Below are 19,997 nucleotides of genomic sequence, written 5' to 3'. Positions count from 1 at the left end.
TAATTTATATCATCTTGGTAGACTATAGGGTTGTTATAGTGTTAGAATATATGGGCCCAGGCATTAGACTAGCAATTAGTATATTGCTGTAATATGTGGAATAGTAATTTATCTCATCTTCTTAGAATATAGGGTTGATATAGTGTTAGAATCTATGGGTACAGTCATTAGACTAGCAATTAGTATATTGCTGTAATATGTGGAAGAGTAATTTATATCATCTTGGTAGACTATAGGGTTGTTATAGTGTTAGAGTATATGGGCCCAGGCATTAGACTAGCAATTAGTATATTGCTGTAATATGTGGAATAGTAATTTATCTCATCTTCTTAGAATATAGGGTTGATATAGTGTTAGAATCTATGGGTACAGTCATTAGACTAGCAATTAGTATATTGCTGTAATATGTGGAAGAGTAATTTATATCATCTTGGTAGACTATAGGGTTGTTATAGTGTTAGAATATATGGGTACTGTCATTAGACTAGCAATTAGCATATTACTGTAATACGTGGAAGAGCAATTTGTCATCCTGTTAGACTATAGTGTTGTTATAGTGTTAAAGTATATGGCTACAATCATTAGAATAGCAATTAGTATATTATGTATTAGTATATAGTAGTATACTAATATATATATATATATATATATATATATATATATACTATATACCAGTATATAGTATATCTAACAACAATTTATCTTGTTAGACTATAGGGTTGTTCTACTATCTTGGCTTGTTCCCATATGTGGAATAGCAATTGATGGACTAGCAATTAGCATGTTGCTGTAATATGTGGAAGAGCAATTTATCTCGTTAGACTATAGGGTTGTTAAACCCCACAATTATTCATATTAATGCATATAGTAAGCACGTAAACCCCACAATTATTCATATTAATGCATATAGTAAGCGCTTAAACCCCACAATTATTCATATCCATGCATATAGTAAGCGCTTAAACCCCACAATTATTCATATCCATGCATATAGCAAGCGCTTAAACCCCACAATTATCCATATCGATGCACATAGTAAGCACTTAAACCCCACAGTTATTCATATCAATGCACATAGTAAGCGCTTAAACCCCACAATTATTCATATCAATGCATATAGTAAGCGCTTAAACCCCACAATTATTCATATCGACGCATATAGTAAGCGCTTTAACCCCACAGTTATTCATATCGACGCATATAGTAAGCGCTTAAACCCCACAGTTATTCATATCGACACATATAGTAAGCGCTTAAACCCCACAATTATTCATATTGATGCATATAGTAAGCACTTAAACCCCACAATTATTCATATTGACGCATATAGTAAGTGCTTAAACCCCACAATTATTCATATCGATGCATATAGTAAGCGCTTAAACCACACAATTATTCATATTGATGCATATAGTAAGCGCTTTAACCCCACAATTATTCATATCGACGCATATAGTAAGCGCTTAAACCCCACAATTATTCATATCGACGCATATAGTAAGCGCTTTAACCCCACAGTTATTCATATCGACGCATATAGTAAGTGCTTAAAACCCCACAGTTATTCATATCGACACATATAGTAAGCTCTTAAACCCCACAATTATTCATATTGATGCATATAGTAAGCACTTAAACCCCACAATTATTCATATTGACGCATATAGTAAGTGCTTAAACCCCACAATTATTCATATCGATGCATATAGTAAGCGCTTTAACCCCACAATTATTCATATTGACACATATAGTAAGCGCTTAAACCCCACAATTATTCATAACGATGCATATAGTAAGCGCTTTAACCCCACAATTATTCATATTGATGCATATAGTAAGCGCTTACCACAATCATTCATATTACTAATAATAAAAACAATATCCGATTAATCCTCAGTCGGTGACCCTCCTGCCCAGCTAGACCTTCTTAGGGCTTTGGACTAGATTTTTTTGTTTGGGGGCGGGGGGTTCTCCTGGGGACAGCTTGGACACATCTCAAAGACCATCAATCTTGTCTGGTGGAAGGGCCCTACTCTGTCCTAATATTTCTAATAATTGAGTGCTTATCCAGTGCCAAGCACTAGTAGTCTTGGCACCTAGTCAGCGCTTAACAAATACCATCATTATTAAGTCGATTAAATGGAAAGCACAGGGGTAGATAGAAGATAATCAGGCCAGACATTCCCCCACTCCCTCCCTCTGCCTTACCCTCTTCCCCTCCCCACAGCACTTGTGCATATCTGTACATATTTATTACTCATGTGTTTATAGCTATAATAATAATAATGGTATTTGTTAAGCGCTTACTATGTGGCAAGCACTGTTCTAAGCACGAGAGAAGATACAAGGTAATGGGGTTGTCCCACATGGGACAACTTCTTATCTTCTACCTTGAAACGCAGGGACCCTGCTTGACTGTCGGTGTGGGGAATTATGGTGGAGAATCCAACTTTGTATCTTCTACCTTGAAATGCAGGGACCTTGCTTGACTATCGGTGTGGGGAATTAGGATGGAGAATCCAACTTTTTACCTTCTACCTTGAAACGCAGGGACCCTGCTTGACTGTCGGTGTGGGGAATTAGGATGGAGAATCCAACTTTTTATCTTCTACCTTGAAATGCAGGGACCCTGCTTGACTGTCGGTGTGGGGAATTAGGATGGAGAATCCAACTTTTTACCTTCTACCTTGAAATGCAGGGACCCTGCTTGACTGTCGGTGTGGGGAATTAGGATGGAGAATCCAACTTTTTACCTTCTAACTTGAAATGCAGGGACCCTGCTTGACTATCAGTGTGGGGAATTAGGATGGAGAATCCAACTTTTTAATCTATCTTGAAATGCAGGGACCCTGCTTGACTGTCGGTGTGGGGAATTAGGATGGAGAATCCAACTTTTTATCTTCTACCTTGAAATGCAGGAACCCTGCTTGACTGTCGGTGTGGGGAATTAGGATGGAGAATCCAACTTTTTAATCTATCTTGAAATGCAGGGACCCTGCTTGACTATCGGTGTGGGGAATTAGGATGGAGAATCCAACTTTGTATCTTCCACCTTGAAATGCAGGGACCCTGCTTGACTATCGGTGTGGGGAATTAGGATGGAGAATCCAACTTTTTTATCTTCTACCTTGAAATGCAGGGACCCTGCCTGAGTACTGGTGTGTTTTTTACGCAGGATGACGGGGAAAGATGTTTATGGGATCACGGTGCCTCTCATCACCAGCACGACCGGGGCCAAACTGGGCAAGTCCGCCGGCAACGCCGTCTGGCTGGACAGAGACATGACCTCGCCGTTCGAACTGTACCAGTTCTTCGTCAGACAGCAAGACGACTGCGTGGAACGGTGAGCGGCGTCTCCCTCTCCTCCCGTCTTGGAGTTTTCTGCCGAAAATATCCTCCGCGCTGCCTCGGGATGCGCATTTCAGTCGTGGCACATATTCCGACTGTGGCCTTCTTTCTGCGGGATCCGAAGTTCATGGCGGGGCTGGGATTTGAACCCGTGACCTCTGACTATTTATTACTATTTATTCTATTTATTTATTACTTTATTACTATTACTCTATTTCTTATTACTCTATTCATTATTACTCTATTATTACTCTATTATTACTCTAGTTATTATTACTCTAGTTATTATTACTCTATTCATTTAGTTATTATTACTCTATTCATTTAGTTATTATTACTAAATGAATTATTTAGTTTCTTATTACTCTATTATTACTCTATTTATTATTACTCTATTTATTTATTATTACTCTATTTATTATTACTCTAGTTATTACTCTAGTTATCATTACTCTATTCATTTAGTTATTATTACTCTATTCATTTAGTTATTATTAAATGAATTATTTAGTTTCTTATTACTCTATTTATTATTACTCTATTTATTTATTATTACTCTATTATTACTCTATTTAGTTATTATTACTCTATTTATTTATTATTACTCTAGTTATTATTACTCTATTTAGTTATTATTACTCTATTCATTTAGTTATTATTACTCTATTCATTTAGTTATTTATTATTACTCCATTTATTATTACTCTATTTATTTTACTTGTACATATTTATTCCATTGATTTTATTCCATTAATTTGTTTTGTTGCCAGTCTCCCCCTTCTAGACTGTGAGCCCACTGTTGGGTTGGGACCGTCTCTATCTGTTGCCGACTTGTACTTCCCAAGCGCTTAGTACAGTGCTCTGCACACAGTAAGCGCTCAATAAATGCGATTGAATGAATGAATGGCTCCAAACCCCGGGCTCTTTCCACTGAGCCACGCTGCTTCTAGACTGTGAGCCCGTCAGTGGGTAGGGACCGTCTCTATCTGTTGCCGATTTGCACTTCCCAAGCGCTTAGTACAGTGCTCTGCACACAGTAAGCGCTCTATAAATACGATTGAATGAATGAATGACTCCAAACCCCAGGCTCTTTCCACTGAGCCACGCTGCTTCTAGACTGTGAGCCCATCGGTGGGTAGGGACCGTCTCTATATGTTGCCAACTTGTACTTCCCAAGCGCTTAGTACAGTGCTCTGCACACAGTAAGCGCTCAATAAATACGATTGAAAGAAAAATTTGAGAAGCAGCACGGCCTAGGAGGTAGAGCTCGGGTCTGGAGTCAAAATAATAATAATAATGTTGGTATTTGTTAAGCGCTTACTATGTGCAAAGCACTGTTCTAAGCTCTGGGGTAGATACAAGGTAATCAGGTTGTCCCACGAGGGGCTCACAGTCTTCATCCCCATTTTCCAGATGAGGGAACTGAGGCCCAGAGAAGTGAAGTGACTTGCCCAAAGTCACACAGCCGACAAGTGGCGGAGCCGGGATTTGAACCCACGGCCTCCGGCTCCAAAGCCCGGGCTCTTTCCACTGAGCCACGCTGCTTCCCGAAAGGAGTCGGGGGGTCTCATTCCTGCTCATCATCATCATCATCAGTTGTATTTATTGAGCGCTTACTGTGTGCAGAGCACTGTACTAAGCGCTTGGGAAGTACAAATTGGCAACATGTAGAGACGGTCCCTACCCAACAGTGGGCTCACAGTCTCCGCCACTTGTCCGCTGGGTGACCTTGGGCAAGTTACCGAACCTCTCTGGGCCTCGGTTACCTCGTCTGTACAATGGGGAGGGATTAAGACTGTGAGCCCCATGTGGGACTTGGATTGTGTCCAACCTGATTAGCTTGTATTTACCCCAGTGCTTAGTACAATGCTCGGCACATAGTAACTGCTTAACAAATACGAGCATTACTATTATTATTATTATTATTATTATCATCATCATCATTATTCATTCATTCAATCGTATTTATTGAGCGCTTGCTGTGTGCAGAGCCCTGTACTAAGCGCTTGGGAAGCACAAGTTGGCAACAGATAGAGACGGTCCCTACCCAACAGCGGGCTCACAGTCTAGAAGGGGGAGACAGGGAACAAAACCAAACATATTAACAAAATTAAATAAATAGAATAGATATGTACAAGTAAAATAAATAGAGTAATAAATACATACAAACATATATCCAGGTGCTCTGGATATATTCAGATATATATTCAGATATATATCAGATATATATATATATATCTGATATATATATGAATATATATACCTGATATATATATTCAGATATATATATATATTCAGATATATACATATATATCTGATATGTATATATCTGATATATATATATATCTGATATATATATTCAGATATATTGGATATATACCAGAAGGAGGTAAGGCGGGTGGGGATGAGGGGGAAGCCAGTCTGGGAAGGCTGATACAAGACATTGTTATTATTATTGTTATTATTATTATTATTATTATTATTATTATTATTTATTATCATTATCATTATTATTACTATTACCTGCCTTTCCGGGTCATTCGGGCTTCTAGTTTCCACTGGTCCAGTCTCCATCCTCTCTCCCCTGCTCCCCCATACTTTATTTTTACTACTAATATTAGCAATTATTACTACTACTCATAATAATCGTGGTATTTGTCAAGCCCTTACTGTGTGCCGGGCACTGGGGTGGTTACAAGGCAGTCGGGTAGGGACCGTCTCTATATGTTGCCAACTTGTACTTCCCAAGCGCTTAGTACAGTGCTCTGCACACAGTAAGTGCTCAAAAAATACGATTTGATTGATTGATTGCACACAGTAAGCACTCAATAAATACGATTGACCGATTGATCTGATGGGACACAGCCCCCGTCCCACATGGGGAGCTCAGTCTCCATCCCCACGTGGCTCAGTGGAAAGAGCCCGGGCTTTGGAGTCGGAGGTCATGGGTTCGAATCCCGGCTCCACCACTTGTCAGCCGTGTGACCTTGGAAAAGTCACTTCACTTCTCTGAGCCTCAGTTACCTCATCTGTAAAATGAGGATTAAGACTGTGAGCCCCGCGTGGGACAACCTGATCACCTTGTATCCCCCCAGCGCTTAGAACAGTGCTTTGCACATAGTAAGCACTTAACAGATGCCATTATTATTATTATTATTATTATTATTATTATTATTTTACAGATGAGGGAACTGAGGCCCAGAGAAGTGAAGTGGCTTGCCCACGGTCACACAACAGACAGGCGGCGGAGCCGGACTTAGAAGCAGCGTAGCTCAGTGGGCAGAGCTTGGGCTTAGGAGTCAGAGGTTGTGGGTTCTAATCCTGTCAGCTTGTCTGCTGTGTGACCTTGGGTAAGTCACTGCATTCAGTCATTCATTCATTCGAACGTATTTGTTGAGCGCTTACTGTGTGCAGAGCACTGGACTAAGCGCTTGGGAAGTACAAGTTGGCAACATAGATGGTCCCTACCCAACCACGGGCGTGCAATTCTCTGTGCCTCAGTTACCTCATCTGGAAAATGGGGATTGGAAGTTAAAAGGATTAATCTGATTACCCCGTATCTACCCCAGCACTTAGAATGGTGCTTATTCATTCATTCATTCAATCGTATTTAGTGAGCGCTTACTGTGTGCAGAGCACTGGACTAAGCGCTTGGGAAGTACAAGTTGGCAACATGTAGAGACGGTCCCTACCCAACAGCGGGCTCACAGTCTAGAAGGGGGAGACAGACAACAAAACAAAGCATATAAGCCAAATAAAATAAATAGAATAAATATGTACAAGTAAAATAGAGTAATAAATGCATACAAGCGTATATACATTTATTCATTCATTCAATCGTATTTATTGAGTGCTTACTGTGTGCAGAGCACTGTACTAAGCTCTTGGGAAGTACAAGTTGGCAACATTAGAGATGGTCCCTACCCAACAGCGGGCTCACAGTCTAGAAGGGGGAGACAGACAACAAAACAAAGCATATAAACCAAATAAAATAAATAGAATAAATATGTACAAGTAAAATAGAGTAATAAATATGTACAGACATATATACGTTCATTCATTCATTCAGTCGTATTTATTGAGTGCTTACTGTGTGCAGAGCACTGTACTAAGCGCTTGGGAAGTCCAAGTTGGCAACATATAGAGACGGTCGCTTCCCAACAGCAGGCTCACAGTCTAGAAGGGGGAGACAGAGAACAAAACAAAACATATTAACAAAATAAAATAAATAGAATAAATATGCACTAGTAAAATAAATAAATAAATAAATAGGATGATAAATGCGTACAAACATGTAAGCATATATACAGGTGCTGTGGGGAGGGGAAGGAGGTAATAATAATAATAATAATAATAATTGGCATTTGTTAAGTGCTTACTATGTGCAAAGCACTGCTCTAAGCGCTGGGGAGGATACAGGGTGATCAGGTTGTCCCACGTGGGGCTCACAGTCTTCATCCCCATTTGACAGATGAGGGAACTGAGGCTCAGAGAAGTGAAGTGACTTGCCCAAGATCACACAGCAGACATGTGGCGGAGCCGGGATTCGAACCCATGACCTCGGACTCCAAAGCCCGGGCTCTTTCCACTGAGCCGCGCTGGTAAGGCAGTGAGCCCCTCGTGGGACAACCTGATTACCTTGTATCTCCCCCGGCGCTTAGAACAGTGCTTTGCACGTAGTAAGCGCTTAACAGATACCAACGCTATTATTATTAAATGCACAGGTTGGGCCGTATTTTGAGTTTTAGTTTTTGCTTCAAGAAACAGCAGGAGAGAGCTAGATCTTTGTTTAGTGCTTAAAGGATTTGGAGAAAACTAGGCTTCTAATGCGTAGGATGGGTGTCTAGACGGTGAGCCCACTGTCGGGTAGGGGCCGTCTCTATCTGTTGCCAACTTGTCATCATCATCAATCGCATTTGTTGAGCGCTTACTATGTGCAGAGCACTGTACTAAGCGCTTGGGAAGTACAAATTGGCAACATCTAGAGACAGTCCCTACCCAGCAGTGGGCTCACAGTCTAAAAGGGGGAGACAGAGAACAAAACCAAACACACTAACAAAATAAAATAGAATAGATATGTACAAATAAATTAAGTAAATAAATAAATAGAGTAAAAAAATACTAACAAAATAAAATAGAATAGATATGTACAAATAAATTAAGTAAATAAATAAATAGAGTAAAAAAATATGTACGAACATATATCCATATATACAGGTGCTGTGGGGAAGGGAGGGAGGTAAGATGGGGGGATGGAGAGGGGGACGAGAGGAAGGAAGGGGCTCAGTCTGGGAAGGCCTCCTGGAGGAGGTGAGGTCTCAGTAGGGCCTTGATCCTTGTCAATCAATCAATCAATCAATCGTATTTATTGAGCGCTTACTATGTGCAGAGCACTGTACTAAGCGCTTGGGAAGTACAAATTGGCAACACACAGAGACAGTCCCTACCCAACAGTGGGCTCCCAGTCTAAAAGGGGGAGACAGAGAATCAATCAATCAATCAATCGTATTTATTGAGCGCTTCCTATGTGCAGAGCACTGTACTAAGCGCTTGGGAAGTACAAATTGGCAACACATAGAGACAGTCCCTACCCAACAGTGGGCTCACAGTCTAAAAGGGGGAGACAGGGAACAGAACCAGACATACCAACAAAATAAAATAAATAGGATAGAAATGTACAAGTAAAATAAATAAATAAATAAATAGAGGAATAAATATGTACAACCATATCTACATATATACAGGTGCTGTGGGGAAGGGAAGGAGGTAAGATGGGGGGATGGAGAGGGGGACGAGCGCTCCCCGAGCGCTCAGTACAGTGCCCTGCACACAGTAAGCGCTCAATAAATGCGATCGATCGAATGAATGAGTGAATGCTTGGCTTTTTTTTCCCCTTTTCTTCCTCCCTAAGGTACCTGAAACTGTTCACTTTCCTGCCCCTTCCCGAGATCGACCACATCATGGCGATGCATGCCCGAGAGCCCGAAAAGAGGGGAGCCCAGAAAAGACTGGCAGCTGAAGTCACAAAGTTTGTCCATGGCGAAGAAGGACTCGAATCTGCCAAAAGGTAACCTAGTAAGCTCCCCAGCGCTTAGAGCGGTGCTTTGCACGTAGTAAGCGCTTAATAAATGCCATTTTTTTCAAAAAAAAAAACAACCCGTTGGGCTTCCTGAGCATTTCCATTCCACTCTTCAGGATGGAGAGTTCGAGAGCAGCGCTCAGATCCCGGGCCCGGGAAGACCCGGGAGGTCGTGGGTTCTAATCCCGGCTCCGCCACGTGTCCGCAAGTCACTTCCCTTCTCTGGGCCTCAGTCGTCTCATCTGGAAAATGGGGATTGAGACTGGGAGCCCCAAGTGGGACAGGCACCGAGCCGATTTGCTTGCATTCGTTCATTCATTCATTCCATCCTGTTTATCGAGCGCTTACTGTGTGCAGAGCACTGTACTAAGCGCTTGGGAAGTCCAAGTTGGCAACATGTAGAGACGGTCCCTACCCAACAGCGGGCTCACAGTCTAGAAAGGGGAGACCAGTGTACAGTGCCTGGCACAAAGTAAGCACTTAACAAATGCTATTATTATTATTGTTAATAATTATTAATAATAGTAATGCTGCTAGAGAAGCAGCGTGGCTCCGTGGAAAGAGCCCGGGCTTTGGAGTCAGAGGTCATGGGTTCAAATCCCGGCTCCGCCAATTGTCAGCTGGGTGACTTTGGGAAAGTCACTTAACTTCTCTGGGCCTCAGTTCCCTCATCTGGAAAATGGGGATTAATGTGAGCCCTCCGTGGGACAACCTGATCACCTGGCTACTTCCCCAGGGCTTAGAACAGTGCTTTGCACGTAGTAAGCGCTTAATAAATGCCATTATTATCATTATTATTATTAAAGTGCCTGCACATAGTAAGCGCTTAACACATACAGTAATAATAATAAATGCCATTATTATCATTATTATTATTATTATTATTAAAGTACCTGCACATAGTAAGCGCTTAACACATACAGTAATAATAATATGTTATTATTATTATATTAATAATAATCCACGGCACATAGTAAGCATTTAACACAGTAATAGTGATAATATTATAATAATATGTATTATCATCATTATATTAATAATAATCCACCTTGTTTGGGTGGCTTTGAGGAAAACCGGATAGCCTGGTCCTTTGAAAGCCCGACGATCGCCTGGGCTTGATTTTTCTGTTTCTAATAAAGAGTCGCTCTATATAACAAATGAGACGTACCCTGAATAGATGTAGACCTGCCTCAGATGGGCAAGGGGCTGAAAATTTCAATACAAATGAAATTCCGGTCCTCCTCCAGGAGGCCTTCCCAGACTGAGCCCCTTCCTTCCTCTCCCCCTCGTCCCCCTCTCCATCCCCCCCATCTTACCTCCCTCCCTTCCCCACAGCACCTGTATATATGTATATATGTTTGTACATATTTTTTTACTCTATTTATTTAATTTATTTGTACATATCTATTCTATTTATTTTATTTTGTTAGTATGTTGGGTTTTGTTCTCTGTCTCCCCCTTTTAGACTGTGAGCCCACTGTTGGGTAGGGACCGTCTCTATATGTTGCCAGTTTGTACTTCCCAAGCGCTTAGTACAGTGCTCTGCACATAGTAAGCGCTCAATAAATACGATTGATGATGATTCCGGTCAGTGTTTGTGTAGCGTGGGGTTCGTGTGGTGGTATTCATTTTAATGTCCGTCTCCCCTGCTAGAAGGGAAGCTCCTCTAGGGCAGGTACTGTCTCTTCATTCATTCATTCATTCATTCAGTCGTATTTATTGAGCGCTTACTGTGTGCAGAGCACTGTACTGAGCGCTTGGGAAGTCCAAGTTGGCAACATCTAGAGACGGTCCCTACCCAACGACGGGCTCACAGTCTAGAAGGGGGAGACAAACAAAACAAAGCATATTAACAGAATAAAATAAATAGAATAAAGATGTACAAGTAAAATAAATAAATAATGTATTTTCCCTTCTCTATTGTACTCCCAAGCGCTTAGCACAGTGGTTTGTACAGTATAAGCAGCGTGGCTCAGTGGAAAGAGCCCGGGCTTTGGAGTCAGAGGTCATGGGTTCAAATCCCGGCTCAGCCACTCGTCAGCTGTGTGACTTTGGGCAAGTCACTTCACTTCTCTGTGCCTCAGTTACCTCATCTGTAAAATGGGGATTAGGACTGTGAGCCCCACGTGGGACAACCTGATCACCTTGTATCCTCCCCAGCGCTTAGAACAGTGCTTTGCACATAGTAAGCGCTTAACAAATGCCATTATTATTATTATCATTATTATTATTATTATTATTATTATTCTCTGGGCCTCAGTTCCCTCATCTGGAAAATGGGGATTAAAACTGTGAGCCACCCTGTGGGTCAACTTGAACACCTTGTAACCTCCCCAGCGCTTAGAACAGTGCTTTGCACATAGTAAGCGCGTAATAAATGCCATCATTATTATTATTATGGGTTCAAATCCCAGCTCCATCAGCTGTGTGACTTTGGGCAAGTCACTTCAGTTCTCTGGACCTCAATTCCCTCATCTGGAAAATGGGGATTAAAACTGTGAGCCACCCTGTGGGTCAACTTGAACACCTTGTAACCTCCCCAGCGCTTAGAACAGTGCTTTGCACATAGTAAGCGCGTAATAAATGCCATCATTATTATTATTATGGGTTCAAATCCCAGCTCCATCAGCTGTGTGACTTTGGGCAAGTCACTTCAGTTCTCTGGACCTCAGTTCCCTCATCTGGAAAATGGGGATTAAAACTGTGAGCCACCCTGTGGGTCAACTTGAACACCTTGTAACCTCCCCAGCGCTTAGAACAGTGCTTTGCACATAGTAAGCGCTTAATAAATGCCATCATTATTATTATTATGGGTTCAAATCCCAGCTCCGCCAACTGTCAGCTGTGTGACTTTGGGCAAGTGACTTCATTTCTCTGGGCCTCAGTTCCCTCATCTGGAAAATGGGGATTAAAACTGTGAGCCACCCTGTGGGTCAACTTGAACACCTTGTAACCTCCCCAGCGCTTAGAACAGTGCTTTGCACATAGTAAGCGCTTAATAAATGCCATCATTATTATTATTATGGGTTCAAATCCCAGCTCCGCCACTCGTCAGCTGTGTGACTTTGGTCAAGTCACTTCACTTCTCTGGGCCTCAGTTCCCTCATCTGGAAAATGGGGATTAAAACTGTGGGCCCCCCTGTGGGTCAACTTGAACACCTTGTAACCTCCCCAGCGCTTAGAACAGTGCTTTGCACATAGTAAGCGCTTAATAAATGCCATCATTATTATTATTATGAGTTCAAATCCCTGCTCCGCCAATTTTCAGCTGTGCGACTTTGGGCAAGTCGCTTCACTTCTCTGGGCCTCAGTTCCCTCATCTGGAAAATGGAGATTAAAATGAGCCACCCTGTGGGTCAACTTGAACACCTTGTAACCTCCCCAGCGCTTAGAACAGTGCTTTGCACATAGTAAGCGCTTAATAAATGCCATCATTATTGTTATTATGGGTTCAAATCCCAGCTCCGCCAACTGTCAGCTGTGTGACTTTGGGCAAGTGACTTCACGTCTCTGGGCCTCAGTTCCCTCAGCTGGAAAATGGGGATTAAAGCTGTGGGCCACCCTGTGGGTCAACTTGAACACCTTGTAACCTCCCCAGCGCTTAGAACAGTGCTTTGCACATAGTAAGCGCTTAACAAATGCCATCATTATTGTTATTATGGGTTCAAATCCCAGCTCCGCCAACTGTCAGCTGTGTGACTTTGGGCAAGTGACTTCACGTCTCTGGGCCTCAGTTCCCTCAGCTGGAAAATGGGGATTAAAACTGTGAGCCCCCCCGTGGGACAACCTGATGACCTTGTAACCTCCCCAGCGCTTAGAGCAGTGCTTTGCACATAGTAAGCGCTTAGCAAATGCCATTATTATTATTATTATTATTATTATTATTATTATTATTAAGCAATACCATTGATGGACGATGATGGATGATATCCGCGCCGGGCATACCTCCAACAGGCTCTGGGTGTAAAGGCCAACAAAATTTGGTCAACATTGTTTGAAAACATCATCCGGGTCAGTTTTCGTCCAGCGTGGGGATCGCGTGACGGTATTTGCGCTGGGACAGAACTCTCCTCCAACCCCATGTTGCGTTGGATCCGGACAGCCCTACTGAGCGCTCACCTCCTCCAGGAGGCCTTCCCAGATTGAGCCCCCTTTTTCCTCTCCCCATCGCCCCCGCCCAACCTCCTTGCCCTCCCCACAGCGCCTGTATGTATGTTTGTACAGATTTATCACTCTATTTATTTTACTTCTACGTATTTACTACCCTATTTTGTTAATGATTTCATTCATTCAGTCAGTCAGTCATATTTATTGAGCGCTTACTGTGTGCAGATATATATCGTTTATAAATATATAATATATAATCGTATATAAATATGATTGAATGCAGAGCACTGTACTAAGCACGTCTAGCTTTAATTCTGTATGTGTACATATTTACTACCCTATTTTGTTAATGATTCATTCATTCAATCGTATTTATTGAGCGCTTAATGTGTGCAGATGCATATCGCATATAAATATATAATATAATATATAATCGTATGTAAATACGATTGAATGAATGCAGAGCACTGTACTAAGCACATCTAGCTTTAATTCTGTCTGTGTACACATTTACTGCCCTATTTTGTTAATGATTTCATTCATTCATTCAATCGCATTTATTGAGCGCTTACTGTGTGCAGATATATATTGTATATAAATATATATGATATAATATATAATATAATATATATTCGTATGTAAATACGATTGAATGAATGCAGAGCACTGTACTAAGCACATCTAGCTTTAATTCTATTTGTGTACATATTTACTACTCTATTTTGTTAATGATTTCATTCATTCATTCAATCGCATTTATTGAGCACTTAATGTGTGCAGATACATATCGCATATAAATATGTAATATAATATATAATCGTATGTAAATACGATTGAATGAATGCAGAGCACTGTACTAAGCACATCTAGCTTTAATTCTGTCTGTGTACACATTTACTACACTATTTTGTTAATGATTTCATTCATTCATTCAATCGCATTTATTGAGCGCTTACTGTGTGCAGATATATATCGTATATAAATATATATGATATAATATATAATATAATATATATTCGTATGTAAATACGATTGAATGAATGCAGAGCACTGTACTAAGCACATCTAGCTTTAATTCTATTTGTGTACATATTTACTACCCTATTTTGTTAATGATTTCATTCATTCATTCAATCGCATTTATTGAGCACTTAATGTGTGCAGATACATATCGCATATAAATATGTAATATAATATATAATCGTATGTAAATACGATTGAATGAATGCAGAGCACTGTACTAAGCACATCTAGCTTTAATTCTGTCTGTACACATTTACTACCCTATTTTGTTAATGATTTCATTCATTCATTCAGTCGCATTTATTGAGCGCTTACTGTGTGCAGATATATATCGTATATAAATATATAATATGATATAATATATAATATAATATATATTCATATGTAAATACGATTGAATGAATGCAGAGCACTGTACTAAGCACATCTAGCTTTAATTCTATTTGTGTACATATTTACTGCCCTATTTTGTTAATGATTTCATTCATTCATTCAATCGCATTTATTGAGCACTTAATGTGTGCAGATACATATCGCATATAAATATGTAATATAATATATAATCGTATGTAAATACGATTGAATGAATGCAGAGCACTGTACTAAGCACATCTAGCTTTAATTCTGTCTGTGTACACGTTTACTACCCTATTTTGTTAATGATTTCATTCATTCATTCAATCGCATTTGTTGAGCGCTTACTGTGTGCAGCTATATATCGTATATAAATATATAATATGATATAATATATAATATAATATATATTCGTATGTAAATACGATTGAATGAATGCAGAGCACTGTACTAAGCACATCTAGCTTTAATTCTATTTGTGTACATATTTACTACCCTATTTTGTTAATGATTTCATTCGTTCATTCAATCGCATTTATTGAGCACTTAATGTGTGCAGATACGTATCGCGTATAAATATATAATATAATATATAATATATATCGTATATAAATACAATTGAATGAATGCAGAGCACTGTACTTAGCGCATCTAGCTTTAATTCTATTTGTGTGCATATTTACTACCCTATTTTGTTAATGATTTCATTCATTCATTCAATCGCATTTATTGAGTGCTTACTGTGTGCAGATATTTATCGTATATAAATATATAATATGATATATAATTGTATATAAATATGATTGAATGAATGCAGAGCACTGTACTAAGCACATCTAGCTTTAATTCTATTTGTGTGCATATTTACTACCCTATTTTGTTAATGATTTCATTCATTCATTCAATCGCATTTATTGAGCGCTTACTGTGTGCAGATATTTGTCATATATAAATATATAATATGATATAATATATAATTGTATATAAATATGATTGAATTAATGCAGAGCACTGTACTAAGCACACCTAGCTTTAATTCTATTTGTGTACATATTTACTACCCTATTTTGTTAATGATTTCATTCATTCATTCAATCGCATTTATTGAGCGCTTACTGTGTGCAGATACATATCATATATAAATATATAATATAATATATAATCATATATAAATACGATTGACTGCAGAGCACTGTACTTAGCGCATCTATCTTTAATTCTGTTTGTGTACATATTTACTACCCTATTTTGTTAATGATTTCATTCAGTCATTCAATCGTATTTATTGAGTGCTTACTGTGTGCAGAGCACTGGACAAAGCGCATCCAGCTTTCATTGTATTTGTGTGCATATTTACTACCCTATTTTGTTAATGATTTCATTCAGTCATTCATTCAATCGTATTTATTGAGCGCTTACTGTGTGCAGAGCACTGGACTAAGCGCATCTAGCTTTAATTCTATTTGTGTACATATTTACTACCCTATTTTGTTAATGATTTCATTCATTCATTCAATCGTATTGAGCACTTACTGTGTGCAGAGCACTGTACTAAGAGCATCTAGCTTTAATTCTATTTGTGTACATATTTACTACCCTATTTTGTTAATGATTTCATTCAGTCATTCATTCAATCGTATTTACTGAGCGCTTACTGTGTGCAGAGCACTGTACTAAGAGCATCTAGCTTTAATTCTATTTGTTCCGACGACTCTGACACCCGTCTACGTGTTTTGTTTTGTTGTCCGTCTCCCCCTTCTAGACTGTGAGCCCGTTGTTGGGTAGGGACCGTCCCTCTTTGTTGCCGACTTTTACTTCCCAAGCGCTTAGTACAGTGCCCTGCACACGGTAAGCGCTCAATAAATATGATTGAATGAATGCATGAATGCAACTGTAGAGAAGCAGCGTGGCTCAGTGGAGTCAGAGATCATGGGTTCTAATCCCAGCTCCCCTGCATGCCTGCTGTGTGACCTTGGGCAAGTCACTGAACTTCTCAGTTCCTCGGAGCCTCAGTTCCCTCATCTGTAAAATGGGACGAAGACTGTGAGCCCCACATGGGACAACCTGATCACCTTGTATCCCTCCCAGTGCTTAGAACAGTGCTTTGCACATAGTAAGCGCTTAACAAATGCCATCATTATTATTATGAACAAAATAGGGTAGTAAATATGTACAAGTGAAATAGAGTAATAAATCTGTACATCTTTATACACAATAAATACTTGCGGTTAGCAAATGCCATCATTATTATCATGAACAAAATAGGGTAAATATGTACAAGTAAAATAGAGTAATAAATCTGTACATCTATATACACAATAAACAATACACAATAAATACTTGCGCTTAACAAATGCCATCATTAATATTATGAACAAAATAGGGTAGTAAATATGTACAAGGAAAATAGAGTAATAAATCTGTGCATCTATATGCACAATAAACAATACACAATAAATACTTGCGCTTAACAAATGCCATCATTATTATCATGAACAAAATAGGGTAGTAAATATGTACAAGTAAAATAGAGTGATAAATCTGTACATCTATATACACAATAAACAATACACAATAAGTACTTGTGCTTAACAAATGCCATCATTATTATTATGAACAAAATAGGGTAGTAAATATGTACAAGTAAAATAGAGTGATAAATCTGTACATCTATATACACAATAAACAATACTCAATAAATACTTGTGCTTAACAAATGCCATCATTATTATTATGAACAAAATAGGGTAGTAAATATGTACAAATAAGAGTAATAAATCTGTACATCTATATACACAATAAACAATGCACAATAAATACTTGCGGTTAACAAATGCCGTCATTATTATTATGAACAAAATAGGGTAGTAAATATGTACAAGTAAAATAGAGTAATAAATCTGTACATCTATATACACAATAAACAATACACAATAAATACCTGTGCTTAAGAAATGCCATCATTATTATGAACAAAATAGGGTAGTAAATATGTACAAGTAAAATAGAGTGATAAATCTGTATATCTATATACACAATAAACAATAAGCAACACTTGCGCTTAACAAATGCCATCATTATTATTATGAACAAAATAGGGTAGTAAATATGTACAAGTAAAATAGAGTAATAAATCTGTACATCTATATGCACAATAAACAATACACAATAAATACTTGCTCTTAACAAATGCCATCATTATTATTATGAACAAAATAGGGTAGTGAATATGTGCAAGTAAAATAGAGTAATAAATCTGTGCATCTATATACACAATAAACAATACACAATAAATACTTGCGCTTAACAAATGCCATCATTATTATTATGAACAAAATAGGGTAGTAAATATGTACAAGTAAAATAGAGTAATAAATCTGTATATCTATATACACGATAAACAATACACAGTAAATACTTGCGCTTAACAAATGCCATCATTATTATTGTGAACAAAATAGGGTAGTAAATATGTACAAGTAAAATAGAGTAATAAATCTGCACATCTGTATACACAATAAATACTTACACTTAACAAATGCCATCATTATTATTATGAACAAAATAGGGTAGTAAATATGTACAAGTAAAACAGAGTAATAAATCTGTACATCTATACACACAATAAACAATGCACAATAAATACTTGCGCTTAACAAATGCCATCATTATTATTATGAACAAAATAGGGTAGTAAATATGTACAAGTAAAATAGAGTAATAAATTTGTTTATCTATATACACAATAAACAATACACAATAAATACTTGCGCTTTAACAAATGCCATCATTATTATTATGAACAAAATAGGGTAGTAAATGTGTACAAGTAAAATAGAGTAATAAATCTGTACATCTATATGCACAATAAACGATACACAATAAATACTTGCGCTTAACAAATGCCATCATTATTATTATGAACAAAATAGGGTAGTAAACACGTACAAGTAAAGTAGAGTAATAAGTCTGTACATCTATATATACAATAAACAATACACAATAAATACTTGCGCTTAACAAATGCCATCATTATTATTATGAACAAAATAGGGTAGTAAATATGTACAAGTAAAATAGAGTAATAAATCTGTATATCTATATACAGAATAATACACAATACTTGCGCTTAACGAATGCCATCATTATTATTATGAACAAAATGGGGTAGTAAATACGTACAAGTAAAATAGAGTAATAAATCTGTTTATATACACAGTAAACAATACACAAAAAATACGATTGAATGAACGATTCCCGCATCGAGGGTCCGCACGGCACGGAGCGGGGGTTATCGAAGAACCGCCGGGACTGTAGTAACCGCTGCCTATGTTTCAGGTGTACCCAGGCGATTTATCACAGTAGCGTGGACGCCCTGGAGACCATGTCCGACCAAGAGCTGAAGGAACTCTTCAGAGAAGCCTCTTTCTCAGAATTGGTTCTCGACCCCGGGATGAGTGTGATTGACACCTGCCGGAAGGCCAACGCCATTCCCGACGGCCCCAGGGGGTAAGACCTTTTTTCTTTTTTGGGGGGGGGTCTTTCTCCCTCTAATCATCATCATCATCAATCGTATTTACTGAGCGCTTACTGTGTGCAGAGCACTGTACTAAGCGCTTGGGAAGTACACGTTGGGCTTGGGAAGTACTAACAACGATGGTATTTCATTAAGCGCTTAGTATGTGCAGGTTGTCCCACGGGGGGCTCACAGTCTTCATCCCCATTTTACAGATGAGGGAACTGAGGCCCAGGGAAGTGACTTGCCCCAAGTCACCCAGCTGACAAGGGGCGGAGCTGTGATTCGAACCCATGACCCCTGACTCCAAAGCCCGGGCTCTTTGCACCGAGCCACGCTGCTCGTCTGAGATGCTCGCGCCCCAAAATACACTTTCCAAAGGGCGAAATATCTACTGTATTTATTTTATTTTGTTAATACGTTTGGTTTTTTTTGTCTGTCTCCCCCTTCTAGACTGTGAGCCCACTGTTGGGTAGGGACCGTCTCTATATGTTGCCAACTTGTACTTCCCAAGCGCTTAGTACAGTGCTGTGCACACAGTAAGCGCTCAATAAATACGATTGATTGATC

General features: G+C 39.0%; 1 protein-coding gene across 1 annotated transcript in view; it reads left to right on the top strand.

Annotated features, from left to right (window-relative positions):
• Positions 1–19,997, top strand: part of YARS2 (tyrosyl-tRNA synthetase 2) — a 33,012-nt gene that overhangs the window by 8,963 nt on the left and 4,052 nt on the right. The window contains exons 2-4 of the mRNA XM_038770137.1: positions 3,176–3,343; positions 9,260–9,415; positions 19,250–19,420. Coding sequence (XP_038626065.1) covers positions 3,176–3,343; positions 9,260–9,415; positions 19,250–19,420 — 495 coding nt within the window. The remainder of the gene's footprint in view (positions 1–3,175; positions 3,344–9,259; positions 9,416–19,249; positions 19,421–19,997) is intronic.

Source organism: Tachyglossus aculeatus, chromosome 2 (assembly GCF_015852505.1).
Source record: "Tachyglossus aculeatus isolate mTacAcu1 chromosome 2, mTacAcu1.pri, whole genome shotgun sequence".
Classification (NCBI taxonomy): Eukaryota; Metazoa; Chordata; class Mammalia; order Monotremata; family Tachyglossidae; genus Tachyglossus; species Tachyglossus aculeatus.
The sequence above is the reverse complement of the archived record's forward strand: the minus strand, read 5'-3'. Positions and strand labels throughout refer to the sequence as shown.